The 24,807-nt window shown below is 50.9% G+C and overlaps 1 protein-coding gene across 1 annotated transcript in view; it reads left to right on the top strand.

Annotated features, from left to right (window-relative positions):
- The window catches only part of pinx1 (PIN2 (TERF1) interacting telomerase inhibitor 1), a 60,910-nt gene that overhangs the window by 25,264 nt on the left and 10,839 nt on the right, over positions 1-24,807 (top strand). Inside the window, exon 7 of the mRNA XM_071412459.1 lies at positions 2,524-2,612. Coding sequence (XP_071268560.1) covers positions 2,524-2,612 — 89 coding nt within the window. The remainder of the gene's footprint in view (positions 1-2,523; positions 2,613-24,807) is intronic.

Genomic DNA, 24,807 nt, shown 5'->3' with positions numbered 1-24,807 from the left:
AGGTTGTCCTGAGGACCGAGAAGGAAAGGAGACAACAACATGTTGTCCATTTGGAGGAAAAAAAGGGAAGAATTGTGTGAAAGTTCATCTATCTGTGTCCGAGGGTTAATGAGTCTCTTCTTTAAGTATTGGGGTGAAAGGACAACAACAGCAACGGGCTGTCTGAGGGGGGGGGCAATGGGAGAGCACCCCATGTTACGTACATAATGTCATCCTATTCCTTTTATAGTGCACTGGTTGAAATGGTTCTGGTCACACAATTAGAGTTCTGGTGAAAGGTAGTGCACTATATAGGGAATATGGTACTATTGTGGACTCATTCCCAATCTGTCCCCATCTTCATCCTGTATAGTGCACATCCCCAATCCCAATCTGTCCCCATCTTCATCCTGTATAGTGCACATCCCCAATCCCAATCTGTCCCCTTCATCCTGTATAGTGCACATCCCCAATCCCAATCGGTCCCCTTCTTCATCCTGTATAGTGCACATCCCCAATCCCAATCCGTCCCCTTCTTCATCCTGTATAGTGCACATCCCCAATCCCAATCCGTCCCCTTCTTCGTCCTGTATAGTGCACATCCCCAATCCCAATCCGTCCCCTTCTTCGTCCTGTATAGTGCACATCCCCAATCCCAATCTGTCCCCTTCTTCGTCCTGTATAGTGCACATCCCCAATCCCAATCCGTCCCCTTCTTCGTCCTGTATAGTGCACATCCCCAATCCCAATCTGTCCCCTTCTTCGTCCTGTATAGTGCACATCCCCATTCCCAATTTGTCCCCTTCTTCATCCTGTATAGTGCACATCCCCAATCCCAATCCGTCCCCTTCTTCATCCTGTATAGTGCACATCCCCAATCCCAATCTGACCCCTTCTTCATCCTGTATAGTGCACATCCCCAATCCCAATCTGTCCCCTTCTTCATCTTGTATAGTGCACATCCCCAACCCCAATCTGCCCCCGTCTTCATCCTGTATAGTGCACATCCCCAATCCCAATCCGTCCCCTTCTTCATCCTGTATAGTGCACATCCCCAATCCCAATCCGTCCCCTTCTTCATCCTGTATAGTGCACATCCCCAATCCCAATCTGACCCCTTCTTCATCCTGTATAGTGCACATCCCCAATCCCAATCTGTCCCCTTCTTCATCCTGTATAGTGCACATCCCCAATCCCAATCTGACCCCTTCTTGATCCTGTATAGTGCACATCCCCAATCCCAATCTGTCCCCTTCTTCATCCTGTATAGTGCACATCCCCAATCCCAATCTGTCCCCTTCTTCATCCTGTATAGTGCACATCCCCATTCCCAATCCGTCCCCTTCTTCATCCTGTATAGTGCACATCCCCAATCCCAATCTGTCCCCTTCTTCATCCTGTATAGTGCACATCCCCAATCCCAATCTGTCCCCTTCTTCATCCTGTATAGTGCACATCCCCAATCCCAATTTGTCCCCTTCTTCATCCTGTATAGTGCACATCCCCAATCCCAATTTGTCCCCTTCTTCATCCTGTATAGTGCACATCCCCAATCCCAATCCGTCCCTATCCTATCCATCTCCCTGCTTTATCTATCAGGAGCACGGCCTTTCCACTCACGGCTATATTAGGAGCACAACAGGAGTAATGGGCTCATATTCCAAATGGCACCCTATTCCCTACATTAGGGCACTACTTTTGACTCTATAGTGCACTATATAGAGGTTAGGGTGCCATTTGGGAGCATTCAGGGCCTGGTGGACGGATTAGGGCCTGGTGTTATCAGGTAGGGTCATGTAAAGAGGGGGGCTGCAAATGAACATGCCAGATGGACCAAACAGGAAGTAGCTCCTGATTGACGTAAGCGTGGCTACGTTGAAAATGGTACACTATTCTCTTCGTAGTGCACTTGTTTTGACAAGATCCCCTGTGTGGGTTATGTGCACCCTAAATAGGAAATAGGGTGTCAGATGGAGGCTAGACGAGAGAAAACAGGAAGTAGGTAGGTACTGAGTGACGACAGACAGTGCTCCTAAGCCAGGTGAGGTAAAGGGGGGAGGAATGTCGTCCCGTGTTTTCCTGACAACAGGAAAGGACCTGGCAGTATCATCGAGAGTGCAGCCTGCAACATCTATATTTGACTTGTGTTTTTCTCAGAACGCCTTAGCAAAACAAGACACTTCGGGGGGGGAATGGAGTCAGAAGTCAGACAAAATATCTAGAATAATTGCCCTGGTTAGACGTGTATGCATATGAAATGTATAAAACACCTCTCCTCTCCTCTCTCTGTCTAATGTAATACCTCAGCCTTATAGAACACCTCTCCTCTCTCTGTCTAATGTAATACCTCAGCCTTATAAAACACCTCTCCTCTCCTCTCTCTGTCTAATGTAATACCTCAGCCTTATAGAACACCTCTCCCCTCTCTCTGTCTAATGTAATACCTCAGCCTTATAAAACACCTCTCCTCTCTCTCTCTAATGTAATACATCAGCCTTATAGATACCTCTCTCTCTGTATCTAACCCTAACTTGCTCCTTCTAGGGAAGGACCTGTCCAGCCGCAGCCAGACAGACCTGGCCTGTATCTTTGGGAAGAGGGGGACGAAGCGCATGGCCGAGGACCAGGAAGAGGTAAGACCCTATATAGTCCCAATAAGTCATGTTATAAAGTAATCTGCAATACAGATACAACGTTGTGACTGAAACCCGAACCAGCCCGTATCTACATCTAACCCTACAACTCACTGGCAACACCACCACCGTCTCCTCCCGTGACCCCTGTCCCGTGACCCCTCCTAGAGCCAAAGCCAGGTCGGTAGAGGGCCGTCCTAAATGAAACCTTATTCACTATATAGTGCGCTAATTAGGGCCCTATAAAATCTGCGTTACGGAGAACGGTATGGTTACCGTGTATGGTTACATGGATGTATGGTTACATGGATGTATGGTTACATGGATGTATGGTTACATGGTTACATGGATGTATGGTTACATGGATGTATGGTTACATGGATGTATGGCTACATGGATGTATGGTTACATGGTTACATGGATGTATGGTTACATGGATGTATGGTTACATGGATGTATGGTTACATGGATGTATGGTTACATGGATGTATGGCTACATGGATGTATGGTTACATGGATGTATGGTTACATGGATGTATGGCTACATGGATGTATGGTTACATGGATGTATGGTTACATGGATGTATGGTTACATGGTTACATGGATGTATGGTTACATGGATGTATGGCTACATGGATGTATGGTTACATGGATGTATGGTTACATGGATGTATGGTTACATGGATGTATGGCTACATGGATGTATGGCTACATGGATGTATGGTTACATGGATGTATGGCTACATGGATGTATGGTTACATGGATGTATGGTTACATGGATGTATGGCTACATGGATGTATGGTTACATGGATGTATGGTTACATGGATGTATGGTTACATGGTTACATGGATGTATGGCTACATGGATGTATGGTTACATGGATGTATGGTTACATGGTTACATGGATGTATGGCTACATGGATGTATGGTTACATGGATGTATGGCTACATGGTTACATGGATGTATGGCTACATGGATGTATGGCTACATGGTTACATGGCTGTATGGCTACATGGCTGTATGGCCACATGGCTGTATGGCTACATGGTTACATGGCTGTATGGCTACATGGTTACATGGCTGTATGGCCACATGGATGTATGGCTACATGGTTACATGGCTGTATGGCCACATGGATGTATGGCTACATGGCTGTATGGCTACATGGTTACATGGCTGTATGGCCACATGGATGTATGGCTACATGGTTACATGGCTGTATGGCCACATGGATGTATGGCTACATGGATGTATGGCTACATGGCTGTATGGCCACATGGATGTATGGCTACATGGTTACATGGCTGTATGGCCACATGGATGTATGGCTACATGGATGTATGGCTACATGGTTACATGGCTGTATGGCCACATGGATGTATGGCTACATGGCCACATGGATGTATGGCTACATGGTCACATGGATGTATGGCTACATGGCTGTATGGTCACATGGATGTATGGCTACATGGTCACATGGATGTATGGCTACATGGCTGTATGGCTACATGGTCACATGGATGTATGGCTACATGGTCACATGGATGTATGGTTACATGGCTGTATGGCTACATGGCTGTATGGCTACATGGCTGTATGGTTACATGGATGTATAGTTACATGGATGTATGGCTACATGGCTGTATGGCTACATGGTTGTATGGCTACATGGTTACATGGCTACATGGATGTATGGCTATATGGTTACATGGATGTATGGCTGTATGGTTACATGGCTGTATGGCTACATGGCTGTATGGCTACATGGCTGTATGGTTACATGGATGTATAGTTACATGGATGTATGGCTACATGGTTACATGGCTGTATGGCTACATGGATGTATGGCTACATGGTTACATGGATGTATGGCTGTATGGTTACATGGATGTATGGCTACATGGTCACATGGCTGAGTTCACCTTGTTGTGGTCTCTGCAGCTGTGTTGTTCAGTATTGATTCAGGATAGAGATGAGAGATGGAGGACGTATCGGCCGTAACATTAAACATGATTAGCAGATGAAGTCAGTAAAGGAAAGAGGACTCTGTTTGTTGTTGATGTGTTATGGAGTCAAGACGGGGTCATGGGGATGAGAACGAGCTTGTTTCATTCTATGGCAGACATTTTGTGTGTGTCGGGGAGCGTTGTGAAACCCCCCCCCCCCCCCCCCAGTGTCAAGGCCAACGTGTTAATGTGAGCTGTGATGTGTGTGTGTGTGTGTGTGTGTGTGTGTGTGTGTGTGTGTGTGTGTGTGTGTGTGTGTGTGTGTGTGTGTGTGAGCTGTGAGCTGTGATGTGTGTGAGCTGTGGTGTGTGTGTGTGAGAGCTGTGAGCTATGGTGTGTGAGCTGTGATGTGTGTGTGTGTGTGTGTGGCACACTAGGTTCATACTACAGAAAGATAAAGTACTGTAAGGTTTTACTTAAAACTACATAATTGTCAGAATAAATCTGAGATCCATCTAATTCCTCCAATTTGCCTGTTGGTCCCAGGTCAGTTCAAACACGGACAGAAACTTAGTTATTTAAAAAATAATAATAATTAATTAGCCAGCCAGCATTACTGGCCATTTTCCAATAATGTCTGGCCAGTATTGGGGAGGTTGGTTAATTATGTGACTGTGGCCTCATTGTCCTGTCCTGATAATAAATCTGGCGATAGCCGTGGTGTATGGATCAGAGCCGCTCGACCCAGCTGTCTGTCCCTGATGAGTGGAGAAGGGTCGCCTGACCATCCCTCATAGGCCTGGCGTGGGAGGACAGGAAAACCGGCGCATACCACCTCCCCTCCATCCCCCCCCCCCCCACACTTTTCCTTCAGTTAGGCCTGTACAGCGTATGGTATTTGCTTCTTTTGCCATTAGTCCGTTTTTGGTGAGAAATAGGATTGTGTCCTCTGGAAGATGATTGGGTAAAACCACTGCGGGGGGGAAAAGACAACTTCACTCCGTTAAAAACTTCTAAACGGTCAAAACCATTTGGCTATGAGATGGGGGGGATGAAATCCATTTATTTGGCTATGAGATGGGGGGGTGAAATCCATTTATTTGGCTATGAGATGGGGGGGATGAAATCCATTTATTTGGCTATGAGATGGGGGGGTGAAATCCATTTATTTGGCTATGAGATGGGGGGATGAAATCCATTTATTTGGCTATGAGATGGGGGGGTGAAATCCATTTATTTGGCTATGAGATGGGGGGGTGAAATCCATTTATTTGGCTATGAGATGGGGGGGTGAAATCCATTTATTTGGCTATGAGATGGGGGGGTGAAATCCATTTATTTGGCTATGAGATGGGGGGATGAAATCCATTTATTTGGCTATGAGATGGGGGGGATGAAATCCATTTATTTGGCTATGAGATGGGGGGGTGAAATCCATTTATTTGGCTATGAGATGGGGGGGTGAAATCCGGGGCGGGACACCAGAGTTGCCTAACCCGTAGCAATCATGTAGCAATCAAAAATAATGAAAACCCTGGAATGAGTAGGTGTCAACTTTTGACTGGTACTGTACGTAACGCAACAATTTACAAGATTTCACTGAGTTACAGTTCATATAAGGCAATCAGTCAATTGAAATAAATTCATTAGGTCCTAATCTATGGAGTTCACATGACTGGCCAGGGGCACGGCCATGGGTGGGCCTGGGAGGGCATAAGCGCAGACACTGGAGAGCCAAGTCCCAGCAAGTCGGGATGAGTTTTCCCCACAAACGGGCTTTATTACAGACAAAAAAATACTCCTCAGTGTTTACATTACCCTCTGTGATTTATTAGATCCAAGAGGTAGTGATTTAGACGTGTGTGTAACCGACCAATGGGATCTCGATGATCGTCGTTAGGCTGTAATTACCTTACCCCCCTTTTGCATTGCATTTTAAACCAGTAACCAAGAGACAGACGCTTTCTCTTTCTCTCTGTTACCCCGGGGCTAATCTGTATGTGTCAGAGAGTTGGCTCAGTTTGGTGGGTGCAGCCGAAGAGAGCTGGTGTGTGTGTGTGGGGGGGGGGTCACTTGACACGCTGTTGTTCTCGTAGGGCCCTGTCAATGGACACACTTGAGGGCTGTCCTTTTTTGTTTCGCGCAATTAGTTGCAATCTGAGAGCAAATTAGAGCTCCTAGCCTTCACAACAATCACAACACTGTGCCCAAACAAACACACACACACACACAAACACACACACACAAACACACACACACACACACACACACACTCTGACTGCTAAACAATGCAGTCCACACCACAAGCACCTCCTGCTTTACTAACCCAAACAGGAACTACAGTTCATTGGGTAAGAAAAATAAAAGTATATATTTTTTTTTTCATCGTTCATTTTCGTCTCAATTACGTAACAAATTACTAACACAGCCAATGGGGCAAAAGGCACCGATCCAGCAAGCTGTTCTACACTAACAGAACATGGAACGGGTGCACCTAGGCTCAGACCAACATGCTCCTAAACAGCTTCTATCCCCCCAGGCTGTAAGTTAAAGAAGAACTCTCCCACAGACTATGCACACCGTCTGCGGTCTACCTGACTCTGCCTATCCACAAGTCTCTACCCAGTCAGACACACACTGCCACTCACATAAACCCTCACTCACAAACTTTCACTCACATAAAATTTCACTCACACTCACATAAACCCTCACTCACAAACTTTCACTCACATAAAATTTCACTCACACTCACATAAACCCTCACTCACAAACTTTCACTCACATAAAATTTCACTCACACTCACATAAACCCTTACTCACAAACTTTCACTCACACTCACATAAACACTCACTCACATAAACCCTCACTCACATAGACCCTCACTCACACTCACATAAAACCTCACTCACACTCACATAAACCCTCACTCATAATCATTACTGATGCCACACCCCCCCCCTCACACCTACACTGCTCTCTATTGATTATTACCATACCGTAAATATTACCGTATTTATCCTGCTACTGAGGTATTTGAGGTAGATATGTACATGAAGGCAGGGTAAAGTGACTAGGCATCAGGATAGATAATAATAAGGTATTTGAGGTAGATATGTACATGAAGGCAGGGTAAAGTGACTAGGCATTAGGATAGATAATAATAAGGTATTTGAGGTAGATATGTACATGAAGGCAGGGTAAAGTGACTAGGCATCAGGATAGATAATAATAAGGTATTTGAGGTAGATATGTACACGAAGGCAGGGTAAAGTGACTAGACATCAGGATAGATAATGTATTTGAGGTAGATATGTACATGAAGGCAGGGTAAAGTGACTAGACATCAGGATAGATAATAATAAGGTATTTGAGGTAGATACAGTGGGGTGAACAAGTATTTGATTGCAGGTTTTCCTACTTACAAAGCATGTAGAGGTCTGTAATTTTTATCATAGGTACACTTCAACTGTGAGAGACGGAATCTAAAACAAAAATCCAGAAAATCACATTGTATGATTTTTAAGTAATTAATTAGGGCTTGCAAGTTAAGCATTTCACTGTACTTGTGCATGTGACAAATAAATCTTGAACTATATGAAAATATGGCCCTGTGGGAAAATATGGCGAATCAGAATGTCTGCCTGATGCCAAGCTATGTCAAGATGAACAGAAGACGTCTGAGAGGTTCAGGTCTTTGCTTCTTACTGAAGAAGGTTAAAGTTGAAAGCTAGGTCTATATGTTGTCAAAAGGGCTAGGATGTCTGATGATATACTGTAAACCTGGAGTGGACCGGACGAACTGGACTGAACCCTGGACAGGACGGACTGGACCGGACGGACTGGACCGGACGAACTGGACTGAACCCTGGACCGGACGGACTGGACTGAACCCTGGACCGGACGGACTGGACTGAACCCTGGACCGGACGGACTGGACTGAACCCTGGACCGAACCTTGGACCGGACGGACTGGACCGAACCTTGGACCGGACGGACTGGACTGGACCCTGGACCGGACGGACTGGACTGGACCGGACGAACTGGACTGGACCGGACGGACTGGACCCTGGACCGGACGGACTGGACTGGACCCTGGACCGGACGGACTGGACTGGACCGGACGAACTGGACTGGACCGGACGGACTGGACCCTGGACCGGACGGACTGAACCCTGGACCGGACGGACTAAATTTACACACACTAGACCGGGAATATTCTAATATCATACTAGTTAGGTTGGCCATACCACTAGAAATGTTTCTGAAGTCTTTGCTATGTTAGTGATTTAAAATGAACACTGTAGTGGAACTCTGGGTCGTTCTGCTGTAGACTGTAGTGGAACTCTGGGTCGTTCTGCTGTAGACTGTAGTGGAACTCTGGGTCGTTCTGCTGTAGACTGTAGTGGAACTCTGGGTCGTTCTGCTGTAGACTGTAGTGGAACTCTGGGTCGTTCTGCTGTAGACTGTAGTGGAACTCTGGGTCGTTCTGCTGTAGACTGTGGTGGAACTCTGGGTCGTTCTGCTGTAGACTGTAGTGGAACTCTGGGTCGTTCTGCTGTAGACTGTAGTGGAACTCTGGGTCGTTCTGCTGTAGACTGTAGTGGAACTCTGGGTCGTTCTGCTGTAGACTGTAGTGGAACTCTGGGTCGTTCTGCTGTAGACTGTAGTGGAACTCTGGGTCGTTCTGCTGTAGACTGTAGTGGAACTCTGGGTCGTTCTGCTGTAGACTGTAGTGGAACTCTGGGTCGTTCTGCTGTAGACTGTAGTGGAACTCTGGGTCGTTCTGCTGTAGACTGTGGTGGAACTCTGGGTCGTTCTGCTGTAGACTGTAGTGGAACTCTGGGTCGTTCTGCTGTAGACTGTAGTGGAACTCTGGGTCGTTCTGCTGTAGACTGTAGTGGAACTCTGGGTCGTTCTGCTGTAGACTGTAGTGGAACTCTGGGTCGTTCTGCTGTAGACTGTAGTGGAACTCTGGGTCGTTCTGCTGTAGACTGTGGTGGAACTCTGGGTCGTTCTGCTGTAGACTGTAGTGGAACTCTGGGTCGTTCTGCTGTAGACTGTAGTGGAACTCTGGGTCGTTCTGCTGTAGACTGTAGTGGAACTCTGGGTCGTTCTGCTGTAGACTGTAGTGGAACTCTGGGTCGTTCTGCTGTAGACTGTAGTGGAACTCTGGGTCGTTCTGCTGTAGACTGTAGTGGAACTCTGGGTCGTTCTGCTGTAGACTGTAGTGGAACTCTGGGTCGTTCTGCTGTAGACTGTAGTGGAACTCTGGGTCGTTCTGCTGTAGACTGTGGTGGAACTCTGGGTCGTTCTGCTGTAGACTGTAGTGGAACTCTGGGTCGTTCTGCTGTAGACTGTAGTGGAACTCTGGGTCGTTCTGCTGTAGTGGAACTCTGGGTCGTTCTGCTGTAGTGGAACTCTGGGTCGTTCTGCTGTAGACTGTAGTGTAACTCTGGGTCGTTCTGCTGTAGACTGTAGTGGAACTCTGGGTCGTTCTGCTGTAGACTGTAGTGGAACTCTGGGTCGTTCTGCTGTAGACTGTAGTGGAACTCTGGGTCGTTCTGCTGTAGACTGTAGTGGAACTCTGGGTCGTTCTGCTGTAGACTGTAGTGGAACTCTGGGTCGTTCTGCTGTAGACTGTGGTGGAACTCTGGGTCGTTCTGCTGTAGACTGTAGTGGAACTCTGGGTCGTTCTGCTGTAGACTGTAGTGGAACTCTGGGTCGTTCTGCTGTAGACTGTAGTGGAACTCTGGGTCGTTCTGCTGTAGACTGTAGTGGAACTCTGGGTCGTTCTGCTGTAGACTGTAGTGGAACTCTGGGTCGTTCTGCTGTAGACTGTAGTGGAACTCTGGGTCGTTCTGCTGTAGACTGTAGTGGAACTCTGGGTCGTTCTGCTGTAGACTGTAGTGGAACTCTGGGTCGTTCTGCTGTAGACTGTGGTGGAACTCTGGGTCGTTCTGCTGTAGACTGTAGTGGAACTCTGGGTCGTTCTGCTGTAGACTGTAGTGGAACTCTGGGTCGTTCTGCTGTAGACTGTAGTGGAACTCTGGGTCGTTCTGCTGTAGACTGTAGTGGAACTCTGGGTCGTTCTGCTGTAGACTGTAGTGGAACTCTGGGTCGTTCTGCTGTAGACTGTGGTGGAACTCTGGGTCGTTCTGCTGTAGACTGTAGTGGAACTCTGGGTCGTTCTGCTGTAGACTGTAGTGGAACTCTGGGTCGTTCTGCTGTAGACTGTAGTGGAACTCTGGGTCGTTCTGCTGTAGACTGTAGTGGAACTCTGGGTCGTTCTGCTGTAGACTGTAGTGGAACTCTGGGTCGTTCTGCTGTAGACTGTAGTGGAACTCTGGGTCGTTCTGCTGTAGACTGTAGTGGAACTCTGGGTCGTTCTGCTGTAGACTGTAGTGGAACTCTGGGTCGTTCTGCTGTAGACTGTGGTGGAACTCTGGGTCGTTCTGCTGTAGACTGTAGTGGAACTCTGGGTCGTTCTGCTGTAGACTGTAGTGGAACTCTGGGTCGTTCTGCTGTAGACTGTAGTGTAACTCTGGGTAGTTCTGCTGTAGACTGTAGTGGAACTCTGGGTCGTTCTGCTGTAGACTGTAGTGGAACTCTGGGTCGTTGTGCTGTAGACTGTAGTGTAACTCTGGGTAGTTCTGCTGTAGACTGTAGTGGAACTCTGGGTCGTTCTGCTGTAGACTGTAGTGGAACTCTGGATCGTTCTGCTGTAGACTGTAGTGGAACTCTGGGTCGTTCTGCTGTAGACTGTAGTGGAACTCTGGGTCGTTCTGCTGTAGACTGTAGTGGAACTCTGGGTCGTTCTGCTGTAGACTGTAGTGGAACTCTGGGTCGTTCTGCTGTAGACTGTAGTGGAACTCTGGGTCGTTCTGCTGTAGACTGTAGTGGAACTCTGGGTCGTTCTGCTGTAGACTGTAGTGGAACTCTGGGTCGTTCTGCTGTAGTGGAACTCTGGGTCGTTCTGCTGTAGTGGAACTCTGGGTCGTTCTGCTGTAGACTGTAGTGTAACTCTGGGTCGTTCTGCTGTAGACTGTAGTGGAACTCTGGGTCGTTCTGCTGTAGACTGTAGTGGAACTCTGGGTCGTTCTGCTGTAGACTGTAGTGGAACTCTGGGTCGTTCTGCTGTAGACTGTAGTGGAACTCTGGGTCGTTGTGCTGTAGACTGTAGTGGAACTCTGGGTCGTTCTGCTGTAGTGGAACTCTGGGTCGTTCTGCTGTAGACTGTAGTGGAACTCTGGGTCGTTCTGCTGTAGACTGTAGTGTAACTCTGGGTAGTTCTGCTGTAGACTGTAGTGGAACTCTGGGTCGTTCTGCTGTAGACTGTAGTGGAACTCTGGGTCGTTCTGCTGTAGACTGTAGTGGAACTCTGGGTCGTTCTGCTGTAGTGGAACTCTGGGTCGTTCTGCTGTAGACTGTAGCGGAACTCTGGGTCGTTCTGCTCTAGACTGTAGTGGAACTCTGGGTCGTTCTGCTGTAGACTGTAGTGGAACTCTGGGTCGTTCTGCTGTAGACTGTAGTGGAACTCTGGGTCGTTCTGCTGTAGACTGTAGTGGAACTCTGGGTCGTTCTGCTGTAGACTGTAGTGGAACTCTGGGTCGTTCTGCTGTAGACTGTAGTGGAACTCTGGGTCGTTCTGCTGTAGACTGTGGTGGAACTCTGGGTCGTTCTGCTGTAGACTGTAGTGGAACTCTGGGTCGTTCTGCTGTAGACTGTAGTGGAACTCTGGGTCGTTCTGCTGTAGACTGTAGTGGAACTCTGGGTCGTTCTGCTGTAGACTGTAGTGGAACTCTGGGTCGTTCTGCTGTAGACTGTAGTGGAACTCTGGGTCGTTCTGCTGTAGACTGTAGTGGAACTCTGGGTCGTTCTGCTGTAGACTGTAGTGGAACTCTGGGTCGTTCTGCTGTAGACTGTGGTGGAACTCTGGGTCGTTCTGCTGTAGACTGTAGTGGAACTCTGGGTCGTTCTGCTGTAGACTGTAGTGGAACTCTGGGTCGTTCTGCTGTAGACTGTAGTGGAACTCTGGGTCGTTCTGCTGTAGACTGTAGTGGAACTCTGGGTCGTTCTGCTGTAGACTGTAGTGGAACTCTGGGTCGTTCTGCTGTAGACTGTAGTGGAACTCTGGGTCGTTCTGCTGTAGACTGTAGTGGAACTCTGGGTCGTTCTGCTGTAGACTGTAGTGGAACTCTGGGTCGTTCTGCTGTAGACTGTGGTGGAACTCTGGGTCGTTCTGCTGTAGACTGTAGTGGAACTCTGGGTCGTTCTGCTGTAGACTGTAGTGGAACTCTGGGTCGTTCTGCTGTAGACTGTAGTGTAACTCTGGGTAGTTCTGCTGTAGACTGTAGTGGAACTCTGGGTCGTTCTGCTGTAGACTGTAGTGGAACTCTGGGTCGTTGTGCTGTAGACTGTAGTGTAACTCTGGGTAGTTCTGCTGTAGACTGTAGTGGAACTCTGGGTCGTTCTGCTGTAGACTGTAGTGGAACTCTGGATCGTTCTGCTGTAGACTGTAGTGGAACTCTGGGTCGTTCTGCTGTAGACTGTAGTGGAACTCTGGGTCGTTCTGCTGTAGACTGTAGTGGAACTCTGGGTCGTTCTGCTGTAGACTGTAGTGGAACTCTGGGTCGTTCTGCTGTAGACTGTAGTGGAACTCTGGGTCGTTCTGCTGTAGACTGTAGTGGAACTCTGGGTCGTTCTGCTGTAGACTGTAGTGGAACTCTGGGTCGTTCTGCTGTAGTGGAACTCTGGGTCGTTCTGCTGTAGTGGAACTCTGGGTCGTTCTGCTGTAGACTGTAGTGGAACTCTGGGTCGTTCTGCTGTAGACTGTAGTGGAACTCTGGGTCGTTCTGCTGTAGACTGTAGTGGAACTCTGGGTCGTTCTGCTGTAGACTGTAGTGGAACTCTGGGTCGTTCTGCTGTAGACTGTAGTGGAACTCTGGGTCGTTGTGCTGTAGACTGTAGTGGAACTCTGGGTCGTTCTGCTGTAGTGGAACTCTGGGTCGTTCTGCTGTAGACTGTAGTGGAACTCTGGGTCGTTCTGCTGTAGACTGTAGTGTAACTCTGGGTAGTTCTGCTGTAGACTGTAGTGGAACTCTGGGTCGTTCTGCTGTAGACTGTAGTGGAACTCTGGGTCGTTCTGCTGTAGACTGTAGTGGAACTCTGGGTCGTTCTGCTGTAGTGGAACTCTGGGTCGTTCTGCTGTAGACTGTAGCGGAACTCTGGGTCGTTCTGCTCTAGACTGTAGTGGAACTCTGGGTCGTTCTGCTGTAGACTGTAGTGGAACTCTGGGTCGTTCTGCTGTAGACTGTAGTGGAACTCTGGGTCGTTCTGCTGTAGACTGTAGTGGAACTCTGGGTCGTTCTGCTGTAGACTGTAGTGGAACTCTGGGTCGTTCTGCTGTAGACTGTAGTGGAACTCTGGGTCGTTCTGCTGTAGACTGTGGTGGAACTCTGGGTCGTTCTGCTGTAGACTGTAGTGGAACTCTGGGTCGTTCTGCTGTAGACTGTAGTGGAACTCTGGGTCGTTCTGCTGTAGACTGTAGTGTAACTCTGGGTAGTTCTGCTGTAGACTGTAGTGGAACTCTGGGTCGTTCTGCTGTAGACTGTAGTGGAACTCTGGGTCGTTGTGCTGTAGACTGTAGTGTAACTCTGGGTAGTTCTGCTGTAGACTGTAGTGGAACTCTGGGTCGTTCTGCTGTAGACTGTAGTGGAACTCTGGATCGTTCTGCTGTAGACTGTAGTGGAACTCTGGGTCGTTCTGCTGTAGACTGTAGTGGAACTCTGGGTCGTTCTGCTGTAGACTGTAGTGGAACTCTGGGTCGTTCTGCTGTAGACTGTAGTGGAACTCTGGGTCGTTCTGCTGTAGACTGTAGTGGAACTCTGGGTCGTTCTGCTGTAGACTGTAGTGGAACTCTGGGTCGTTCTGCTGTAGACTGTAGTGGAACTCTGGGTCGTTCTGCTGTAGTGGAACTCTGGGTCGTTCTGCTGTAGTGGAACTCTGGGTCGTTCTGCTGTAGACTGTAGTGGAACTCTGGGTCGTTCTGCTGTAGACTGTAGTGGAACTCTGGGTCGTTCTGCTGTAGACTGTAGTGGAACTCTGGGTCGTTCTGCTGTAGACTGTAGTGGAACTCTGGGTCGTTCTGCTGTAGACTGTAGTGGAACTCTGGGTCGTTGTGCTGTAGACTGTAGTGGAACTCTGGGTCGTTCTGCTGTAGTGGAACTCTGGGTCGTTCTGCTGTAGACTGTAGTGGAACTCTGGGTCGTTCTGCTGTAGACTGTAGTGTAACTCTGGGTAGTTCTGCTGTAGACTGTAGTGGAACTCTGGGTCGTTCTGCTGTAGACTGTAGTGGAACTCTGGGTCGTTCTGCTGTAGACTGTAGTGGAACTCTGGGTCGTTCTGCTGTAGTGGAACTCTGGGTCGTTCTGCTGTAGACTGTAGCGGAACTCTGGGTCGTTCTGCTCTAGACTGTAGTGGAACTCTGGGTCGTTCTGCTGTAGACTGTAGTGGAACTCTGGGTCGTTCTGCTGTAGACTGTAGTGGAACTCTGGGTCGTTCTGCTGTAGACTGTAGTGGAACTCTGGGTCGTTCTGCTGTAGACTGTAGTGGAACTCTGGGTCGTTCTGCTGTAGACTGTAGTGTAACTCTGGGTAGTTCTGCTGTAGACTGTAGTGGAACTCTGGGTCGTTCTGCTGTAGACTGTAGTGGAACTCTGGGTCGTTCTGCTGTAGACTGTAGTGGAACTCTGGGTCGTTCTGCTGTAGACTGTAGTGGAACTCTGGGTCGTTCTGCTGTAGACAAATCACATGTTTTGTATCGGAGGAAAAAGACAAAGGCTTCTGCTTCGTCAGCGATGTTTTCAAGCTCTGCGTCTCTGTGGACTCCTCCTGTCCGGTCCCAGGCGCCCTGCTTGCCACACCGCCAGCATCTGCCCCATACCCTGCTCCGCTCTGCCCGTAGTCCCTGAACCCTCAACCTGATCTGCCCGTAGGTCCTGAACCCTCAACCTGATCTGCCCTTAGTCCTTGAACCCTCAACCTGCTCTGCCCATAGACCCTGAACCCTCAACCAGCTCTGCCCGTAGTCCCTGAACCCTCAACCTGCTCTGCCCTTAGTCCCTGAACCCTCAACCTGCTCTGCCCATAGACCCTGAACACTCAACCAGCTCTGCCCGTAGTCCCTGAACCCTCAACCTGCTCTGCCCGTAGACCCTGAACCCCCAACCTGCTCTGCCCGTAGTCCCTGAACCCTCAACCAGCTCTGCCCGTAGTCCCTGAACCCTCAACCTGCTCTGCGCTTAGGTCCTGAACCCTCAACCTGCTCTGCCCCACACCCCTACACCATCCAGTCCTTATCCTTATTTCTTAAGTCAACGTCACCAGGGACCCCCCCCCACACTGACGAGTGATCCTTCATGTGGACGGGCGTGGGCAGAATAACCAGCCAACAGGTGACCAGCGACGGGGCTGAAGCCTGGCCTCTTTGTGGCGGAGCAGGGAGTGGGAGTGGGAGAGGGCAGTGAGGTCGACTCAACCCCAGGAGAAGTCCTCTGTACCGGCCGCCTGGCTGGGACCTAGTTGGCCCTAGAACCAGGCCAATGCACGCAGCCAGTCTACTCACTAACTAACTAACTGCTAGACCTATTCATTACCATCGACCATGGGCGTTCTATATTCTGTTACATGATGATAAAACGTTGATAATGCCAGGTAGTCTTTTACCCCAAAAATACAGATCGGTCCAAAATGATGGATGGGTTCGCCATTTTCAAAGTCCAATAATGTTGATTTTTTTTTGTAATTTTTTTGGGGGGGGTTGCCATCAACCTTTCTGTAAATTCTAACCTGTTCTGTCATCAAGCTATATATATATATATCAATCTAAATATCTATCACAATTCCTATAATGCTGGATGAGTTTGCTGATTGAGGAAAACAAGGCCAGAATGAATATTGGAATGCAGGCGCCTAGCCAAGACTCTATAACCCTCATTTTGTATTGAAATGAATTCAGACAGAGCAGTGGGGTTTCTTTTGTGTTATTCATGACCCTATGGGGGTATACTGTTTACCCACCGTGCTGAAACAACCAACGAGTCTGTAAGACACATGACCCTATGGGGGTATACTGTTTACCCACCGTGCTGAAACAACCAACGAGTCTGTAAGACACATGACCCTATGGGGGTATACTGTTTACCCACCGTGCTGAAACAACCAACGAGTCTGTAAGACACATGACCCTATGGGGGTATACTGTTTACCCACCGTGCTGAAACAACCAACGAGTCTGTAAGACACATGCAGGTAGGTCAACAACAGTCAAAAGGAGGCTTAAACACATCCCAGATATTTATTATGTATTTAACCTTTATTTAACTAGGCAAGTCAGTGAAGAACACATTCGTATTTACAATGACGGCCTAGGAACAGTGGGGGCAGAACGTCAGATTTGTACCTTGTCATCTCGGGGATTCGATCTAGCAACCCTTTCGGTTACTGGCCCAACGCTCTGACCACTAGGCTCCCTGCCGCCCCTAATCTGCATGAACTACACGGGGCCGGTTTCCCGCACATAGATGAAATTCTGGAGATTTTTCCATTCAGCAAGGTTTTTAGTTAGTTCAAGACTAGGCTAAGCAAAAAGGAGAGCGCTCTCTTCAAAGACACAAATGACACAAGATTCAAAAAGTGAGACATTTTCTGTCGAGTAGAGAAGTCCCTTTTTCCACAATCAACAAAAAAAAATCTATAAAGTGAGCGAAAGGGAGAAATGAAAACTGTGATTCGGCGGCGATACCTCTCCCTTCCCTACCTTTCACAGCCAGCCTTGGGCTTTAGAAAAATGACTAACTTTTGTTGATGTATGAATCGGCAGGGAGACTATTTATCAGCAGGCCCTCTGCGGGCACCCGCTCCGGTCCCACCAGTAACAGGCCGCATCGCTCCCCTTTTGACTGATTAATTAGCCAATCACAGGACATTTTTCACCGGTCGCCAGGCGACGACAGACGGCAGGAAGGTTTACTCCAGCTAATGCCGTGTGGCTCTGTAGCCGGGGCCCGCTTGAACCACTGGAGTCGTTGCAGCCTCGTCGGCTATTTCACGCTTACGTAGAGGGCCGGGACTGGACTGGCTGGGGGCCGGGTGGGGGCGGGGTGGGGGCGGAGTGGGGGCCGGGTGGGGTGGGGGCCGGGTGGAGTGGGGGCCGGGCGGGGTGGGGACCAGGCGGAGTGGCTGGAGGATCAGGAGAGATAAATCAACCAGGCTGGGGAGGTGGACAGAGAGAAGAGAGACTAGGGGTGGTGGTCTTGGTGGTGGGGGGTAGTGGAGGGGCACGGAGGGGGCTGGTGGAGGAGGAGGGGGGATGGCCAGGGGCTTGCCTGCTGAAAAGCACAGGGAGCATTGGGGTGAGTGAGAGACGGGAGGACGGGGAAGCGCTAGAAGCTACATTACAGCAGCGCTGCCAACACACCTTCATTTAGAAGTGGCCAGAAGTCCTTTATGATACCAGAAGCAAGAGCATGTGATTTCTCTTGTGGTGAGGGAAGATAGGGAGGCAGGGGGGGAGGGAGGCAGGAGGGGGGAGGGGTGGTAGAAGGCAGTAGGGTGAGGGAGGAGGCAGGGGGAGAAGGCAGGAGGGTGAGGGAGGAGGCAGGGGGGAAAGGCAAGAGGGAGGTGGGGGGAGAAGGCAGGAGGCAGGGGGGAAAGGCAAGAGGGAGACAGGGGGAGAAGGCAGGAGGGTGAGGGAGGAGGCAGTGGGGAAAGGCAAGAGGGGGCAGGAGGGTGACGGAGGAGGCGGGGGGGAGAAGGCGGGAGGGAGGAGGCGGTGGAAAGGCAGGAGGAGGCAGGGTGAAGAAGGATGGAGGAGGTGGGGGAAAAGTAATGTCTTTAAGTAATGATGGACTGTCGTTTGTCTTTGCTTATTTGAGCTGTTCTTGGCATAATATGGACTTGGTCTTTCACCAAATAGGGCTATCTTCTGTATACCAACCCTGCCTTGTCACAACACAACTGATTAGCTCAAACTCATTAAGAAGGAAAGAAATTCCACAAATTAACTTTTAACAAAGCACACATGTTAATTTAAATTAATTCCAGGTGACTACCTCATGAAGCAACTTTGAGAGAATGCCAAGAGCGTGCAAAGCTGTCATCAAGGCAAAGGGTGGCTACTTTGAAGAATCTCAAATATAAAATATATTTTGATTTTGTTTAACACTTTTTTTGGTTACTACATGATTCCATATGTGTTATTTCATAGTTTTGATGTCTTCACTATTGTACAATGTAGAAAATAGTAAAAATAAAGAAAAACCCTGGAATGAGTAGGTGTGTCCAAACTTTTGACTGGTACTGTACATTAAATATTGGTTTGAATATTATTCCAATGTTGACCTCTGATACAATTCTGATCAGATTAATTGTTTGATATGTTTTTTAACTTGTCTTTTTTTCTTCTTTTTTTTACTTGTCCCGGGCAAGAGGATAAGCGTTAATTTCAATTAAATTTCAAATTAAAGGAGCACTGGAAACATGGGAGACTATCTACAATGTAAGACCTGATTTTAGTTTGGTTTCCCAAAATAACTATTCACTGTCTGAGAAACTTTGATCCCCAGCAGTGTACAGTGGAAAGTGTTCACATGTAGTTTAGTTATTGGAAAGGTATGTAAGCCTTGTCCGAGCCACAGACAGTTTGATATATATACAGTGCCTTCGGAAAGTATTCAGACCCATAGATATTTCTTTTGCCCACATTTTGTTAGGTTGCAGACCTATTCCAAAATGGATTACAATGTTTTTTTCCCCTCATCAATCTACACACAATACCCCATAATGACATCACAATACCCCATAATGACATCACAATACCCCATAATGACATCACAATACCCCACAATGACATCACAATACCCCACAATGACATCACAATACCCCATAATGACATCACAATACCCCATAATGACATCACAATACCCCACAATGACATCACAATACCCCATAATGACATCACAATACCCCACAATGACATCACAATACCCCATAATGACATCACAATACCCCACAATGACATCACAATACCCCATAATGACATCACAATACCCCATAATGACATCACAATACCCCATAATGACATCACAATACCCCACAATGACATCACAATACCCCATAATGACGAAGATTTTTTGTTGTTGTATTATCACATTTGCATAAGTATTCAGACCCTTTACTCAGTACTTTGTTGAAGCATCTTAGACAGTGATTACAGCCTCAAGTCTTGTGTATGAAGCTACAAGCTTGGCACACCTGTATTTGGGGAGTTTCTCCCATTCTTCTCTGCAGATCCTCAAGTTCTGTCAGGTTGGTTGGGGAGTGTCGCTGCACAGCTATTTTCAGGTCTCTCCAGAGATGTTTGATCAGGTTCAAGGCAAGGCTCTGGCTGAGCCACTCAAGGACATTGAGACTTGTCCTGAAGCCACTCCTGCTTTGTCTTGGCTGTGTGCTTAGGGTTGTTGTCCTGTTGGAAGGTGAACCTTCTCCTCAGTCTGATGTCCTGAGAGCTCTGGAGCAAGTTTTCATCATGGATCTCTCTCTACTTTGCTCCTTTCATCTTTGCCTCGATCCTGACTAATCTCCCAGTCCATGCTGCTGAAAAAACATCCCCACAGCATGATGCTGCTACCCCCATGCTTCACCGTAGAGATAGTGCCAGGTTTCCTCCAGATGTGACGCTTGGCATTCAGGCCAAAGAGTTCAATCTTGGTTTCATTAGACCAGAGAATCTTGTTTCTCATGGTCAGAGAGTATTTTAGGTGCCTGTTGGCAAACTCCAAGCGGGCTGTCATTTGCATTTTGCTAAGGAGTGGCTTCTGTCTGGCCACTCCCAACATAAAGGCCTGATTGGTGGAGTGCTGCAGAGATGGTTGTCCTTCTGGAAGGTTCTCCCATCTCCACAGAGGAACTCCAGAGCTCTGTCAGAGTGACCATTGGGTTCTTGGTCACCTCCCTGACCAAGGTCCTTCTCCCCCGATTGCTCAGTTTGGCCGTGCGGCCAGATCTAGGAGGAGTCTTGGTGGTTCCAAACTTCTTCCATTTAAGAATGATGGAGGACACTGTGTTCTTGGGGACCTTCAATGCTGCTGAAATGTTTTGATACCCTTCCCCAGATCTGTGCCTCGACACAATTCTGTCCCGGAGCTCTACGGACTATTCCTTCGACCTCACGGCTTGGTTTTTGCTCTGACATGCACTGTCAACTGTGGGACCTTATATAGACAGGTGTGTGCCTTTCCAAATCATGTCCAATCAATTGAATTTACCCCAGGTGGACTCCAAGTTGTAGAAACATCTCAAGGATGATCAATGGAAACAGGATGCACCGGAGCTCAATTTCGACGCTCATAGCAAAGGATCTGAATACCTTATGTAAATAAGGTATATATTATTTAATTTTTACTAAATTTTGCACACAAAACATATTATGGGATATTGTGTGTTGATTGCTGAGGATTTGTTTTAAAAATCTATTTTAGAATAAGGCTCTAACATATTGTGGAGAAAGTCAAGGTGTCTGAATACTTTCCCGAAGGTGCTGTAAGTACATCCCCTGGACACTAGTCTACCGCAGGACATGTGAAAAGGTGGCTAATGCATTCTGTTGAACCTACCATCCATTCCTGGCTTGATTGATTCATACACTGAATTGGCTTGGCATCTACGGTAATGTCCTGGCTTCAGCAGCCACGTCTCACACCCTGTTCAGAGGCTAGAGAGACGGAGAGCTGGAATGTCTTGAAGGAGAGGCCTTCAGAGCCCCAGACCTCCCTCTCTCCCCCCCTGTCCCTTTTACCCCTCTCCTACTCTCTCACTCTTCTCCCCCCCTCTCTCTTTCTCTGGGAACCTCCCAGTGTTCCCTGGCCTCGCCAGGGGAGAGCAGACGGAGAGGGCAGGAAGAGGGCTGATAGCCTGCCAGGCTGCTCCTCTGCAGAAGGAGCCTTATCTCAGGACTGCACACATCACATCCTCTTCCTGTGGCTCTGTGGAGGAGCTGGTCGTTGGCTATTTGGCTATAGGCGTTGTCTTCAAAAACCCTCCTCCTCAGACCCTCTTGTCTGCTCTTCTGTATCCCGCATTTATTCATGAACACACACGTGAAAGAGTTGACAATTGCAAGTCAACTATTACAGTCTGTTGGTGTTGCAGGCTAGTGTCTGTTGGTGTTGCAGGCTAGCGTCTGTCGGTGTTGCAGGCTGGTGTCTGTCGGTGTTGCAGGCTAGTGTCTGTCGGTGTTGCAGGCTGGTGTCTGTCGGTGTTGCAGGCTGGTGTCTGTCGGTGTTGCAGGCTGGTGTCTGTCGGTGTTGCAGGCTAGTGTCTGTTGGCGTTGCAGGCTAGTGTCTGTTGGTGTTGTGCTTTTCTCTGCAGCTGTTTATGTTGGGTTGTGACGGAGGAGGAGTTTTCCTGTATTTGGGGTTGTGTGTGTGTGTGTGTGTGTGTGTGTGTGTGTGTGTGTGTGTGTGTGTGTGTGTGTGTGTGTGTGTGTGTGTGTGTGTGTGTGTGTGTGTGTGTGTGTGTGTGTGTGTGTGTGTGTGTGTGTGTGTGTGTGTGTCCAGTCTGCTCAGCGTAGCAGTTTTCTCCTGTAGTAACAGATGAGCCTAATGGAGGTCCCTAGGCGTGGTGAGAGAAGTGCCACACACCAAGTCATGACTTTCCTTTTCTCCTTCTCCCTCCATCTCTCTCCTGAGAGTCATTTCACAGGCAGTTTGAAAGTGGCCCCTAGGCTAGCCGTCATACCCAATCCCAGTGAGCTGTCATCCATCAATCCCAGCGAGCCGTCATCCCCAATCCCAGTGAGCCGTCATCCCCAATCCCAGTGAGCTGTCATCCATCAATCCCAGCGAGCCGTCATCCCCCCCCCCAGTCCCAGCGAGCCGTCATCCCCCCCCCCAGTCCCAGCGAGCCGTCACCCCCCGCCCAGTCCCAGCGAGCCGTCACCCCCCCCCCAGTCCCAGCGAGCCGTCATCCCCCCCAGTGAGCCGTCAGCCCCCCCCCAGTCCCAGCGAGCCGTCAGCCCCCCCAGTCCCAGCGAGCCGTCATCCCCCCCAGTCCCAGCGAGCCGTCATCCCCCCCAGTCCCAGCGAGCCGTCATCCCCCCAGTCCCAGCGAGCCGTCATCCCCCCCAGTCCCAGCGAGCCGTCATCCCCCCCAGTCCCAGCGAGCCGTCATCCCCCCCAGTCCCAGCGAGCCGTCATCCCCCCCAGTCCCAGCGAGCCGTCATCCCCCCCAGTCCCAGCGAGCCGTCATCCCCCCCAGTCCCAGCGAGCCGTCATCCCCCCCAGTCCCAGCGAGCCGTCACCCCCCCCAGTCCCAGCGAGCCGTCATCCCCCCCAGTCCCAGCGAGCCGTCATCCCCCCCCCCCAGTCCCAGCGAGCCGTCATCCCCCCCCCCAGTCCCAGCGAGCCGTCATCCCCCCCCAGTCCCAGCGAGCCGTCATCCCCCCCCAGTCCCAGCGAGCCGTCACCCCCCCCCCCAGTCCCAGCGAGCCGTCATCCCCCCCCCAGTCCCAGCGAGCCGTCATCCCCCCCCCCAGTCCCAGCGAGCCGTCATCCCCCCCCCAGTCCCAGCGAGCCGTCATCCACCCCCCAGTCCCAGCGAGCCGTCATCCCCCCCCCAGTCCCAGCGAGCCGTCACCCCCCCCCCAGTCCCAGCGAGCCGTCACCCCCCCCCAGTCCCAGCGAGCCGTCATCCCCCCCCAGTCCCAGCGAGCCTTCCCTCCCCAGTCCCAGCGAGCCGTCACCCCCCCCCCCCCCAGTCAGCCGTCATCCCCCCCCCCCCAGTCCCAGCGAGCCGTCACCACCCCAGTCCCAGCGAGCCGTCATCCCCCCCCCCCCAGTCCCAGCGAGCCGTCATCCCCCCCCAGTCCCAGCGAGCCTTCCCCCCCCAGTCCCAGCGAGCCGTCATCCCCCCCCCCAGTCAGCCGTCATCCCCCCCCCAGTCCCAGCGAGCCGTCACCCCCCCCCAGTCCCAGCGAGCCGTCATCCCCCCCCCCCAGTCCCAGCGAGCCGTCATCCCCCCCCAGTCCCAGCGAGCCGTCACCCCCCCCCCCAGTCCCAGCGAGCCGTCACCCCCCCCCAGTCCCAGCGAGCCGTCATCCCCCCCCAGTGAGCCGTCAGCCCCCCCCCAGTCCCATCGAGCCGTCATCCCCCCCAGTCCCAGCGAGCCGTCATCCCCCCCAGTCCCAGCGAGCCGTCATCCCCCCCAGTCCCAGCGAGCCGTCATCCCCCCAGTCCCAGCGAGCCGTCATCCCCCCCAGTCCCAGCGAGCCGTCATCCCCCCCAGTCCCAGCGAGCCGTCATCCCCCCCAGTCCCAGCGAGCCGTCATCCCCCCCAGTCCCAGCGAGCCGTCATCCCCCCCAGTCCCAGCGAGCCGTCATCCCCCCCAGTCCCAGCGAGCCGTCATCCCCCCCAGTCCCAGCGAGCCGTCATCCCCCCCAGTCCCAGCGAGCCGTCATCCCCCCCAGTCCCAGCGAGCCGTCATCCCCCCCCCAGTCCCAGCGAGCCGTCATCCCCCCCCCCAGTCCCAGCGAGCCGTCATCCCCCCCCCAGTCCCAGCGAGCCGTCATCCCCCCCCAGTCCCAGCGAGCCGTCACCCCCCCCCCCGTCCCAGCGAGCCGTCATCCCCCCCAGTCCCAGCGAGCCGTCATCCCCCCCCCCAGTCCCAGCGAGCCGTCATCCCCCCCCCAGTCCCAGCGAGCCGTCATCCCCCCCCCAGTCCCAGCGAGCCGTCATCCCTCCCCCCAGTCCCAGCGAGCCGTCATCCCCCCCCCCAGTCCCAGCGAGCCGTCATCCCCCCCAGTCCCAGCGAGCCTTCCCCCCCCAGTCCCAGCGAGCCGTCATCCCCCCCCCCAGTCAGCCGTCACCCCCCCCCCAGTCCCAGCGAGCCGTCACCCCCCCCCAGTCCCAGCGAGCCGTCATCCCCCCCCCCAGTCCCAGCGAGCCGTCATCCCCCCCCCCAGTCCCAGCGAGCCGTCATCCCCCCCAGTCCCAGCGAGCCTTCCCCCCCCAGTCCCAGCGAGCCGTCATCCCCCCCCCCAGTCAGCCGTCACCCCCCCCCCCAGTCCCAGCGAGCCGTCACCCCCCCCCAGTCCCAGCGAGCCGTCATCCCCCCCCCCAGTCCCAGCGAGCCGTCATCCACCCCCCCAGTCCCAGCGAGCCGTCACCCCCCCCCCCCCCCAGTCCCAG

The sequence above is a fragment of the Salvelinus alpinus genome, chromosome 8, assembly GCF_045679555.1.
Source record: "Salvelinus alpinus chromosome 8, SLU_Salpinus.1, whole genome shotgun sequence".
Classification (NCBI taxonomy): Eukaryota; Metazoa; Chordata; class Actinopteri; order Salmoniformes; family Salmonidae; genus Salvelinus; species Salvelinus alpinus.
This window is presented reverse-complemented; position numbering and strand designations above follow the sequence as displayed.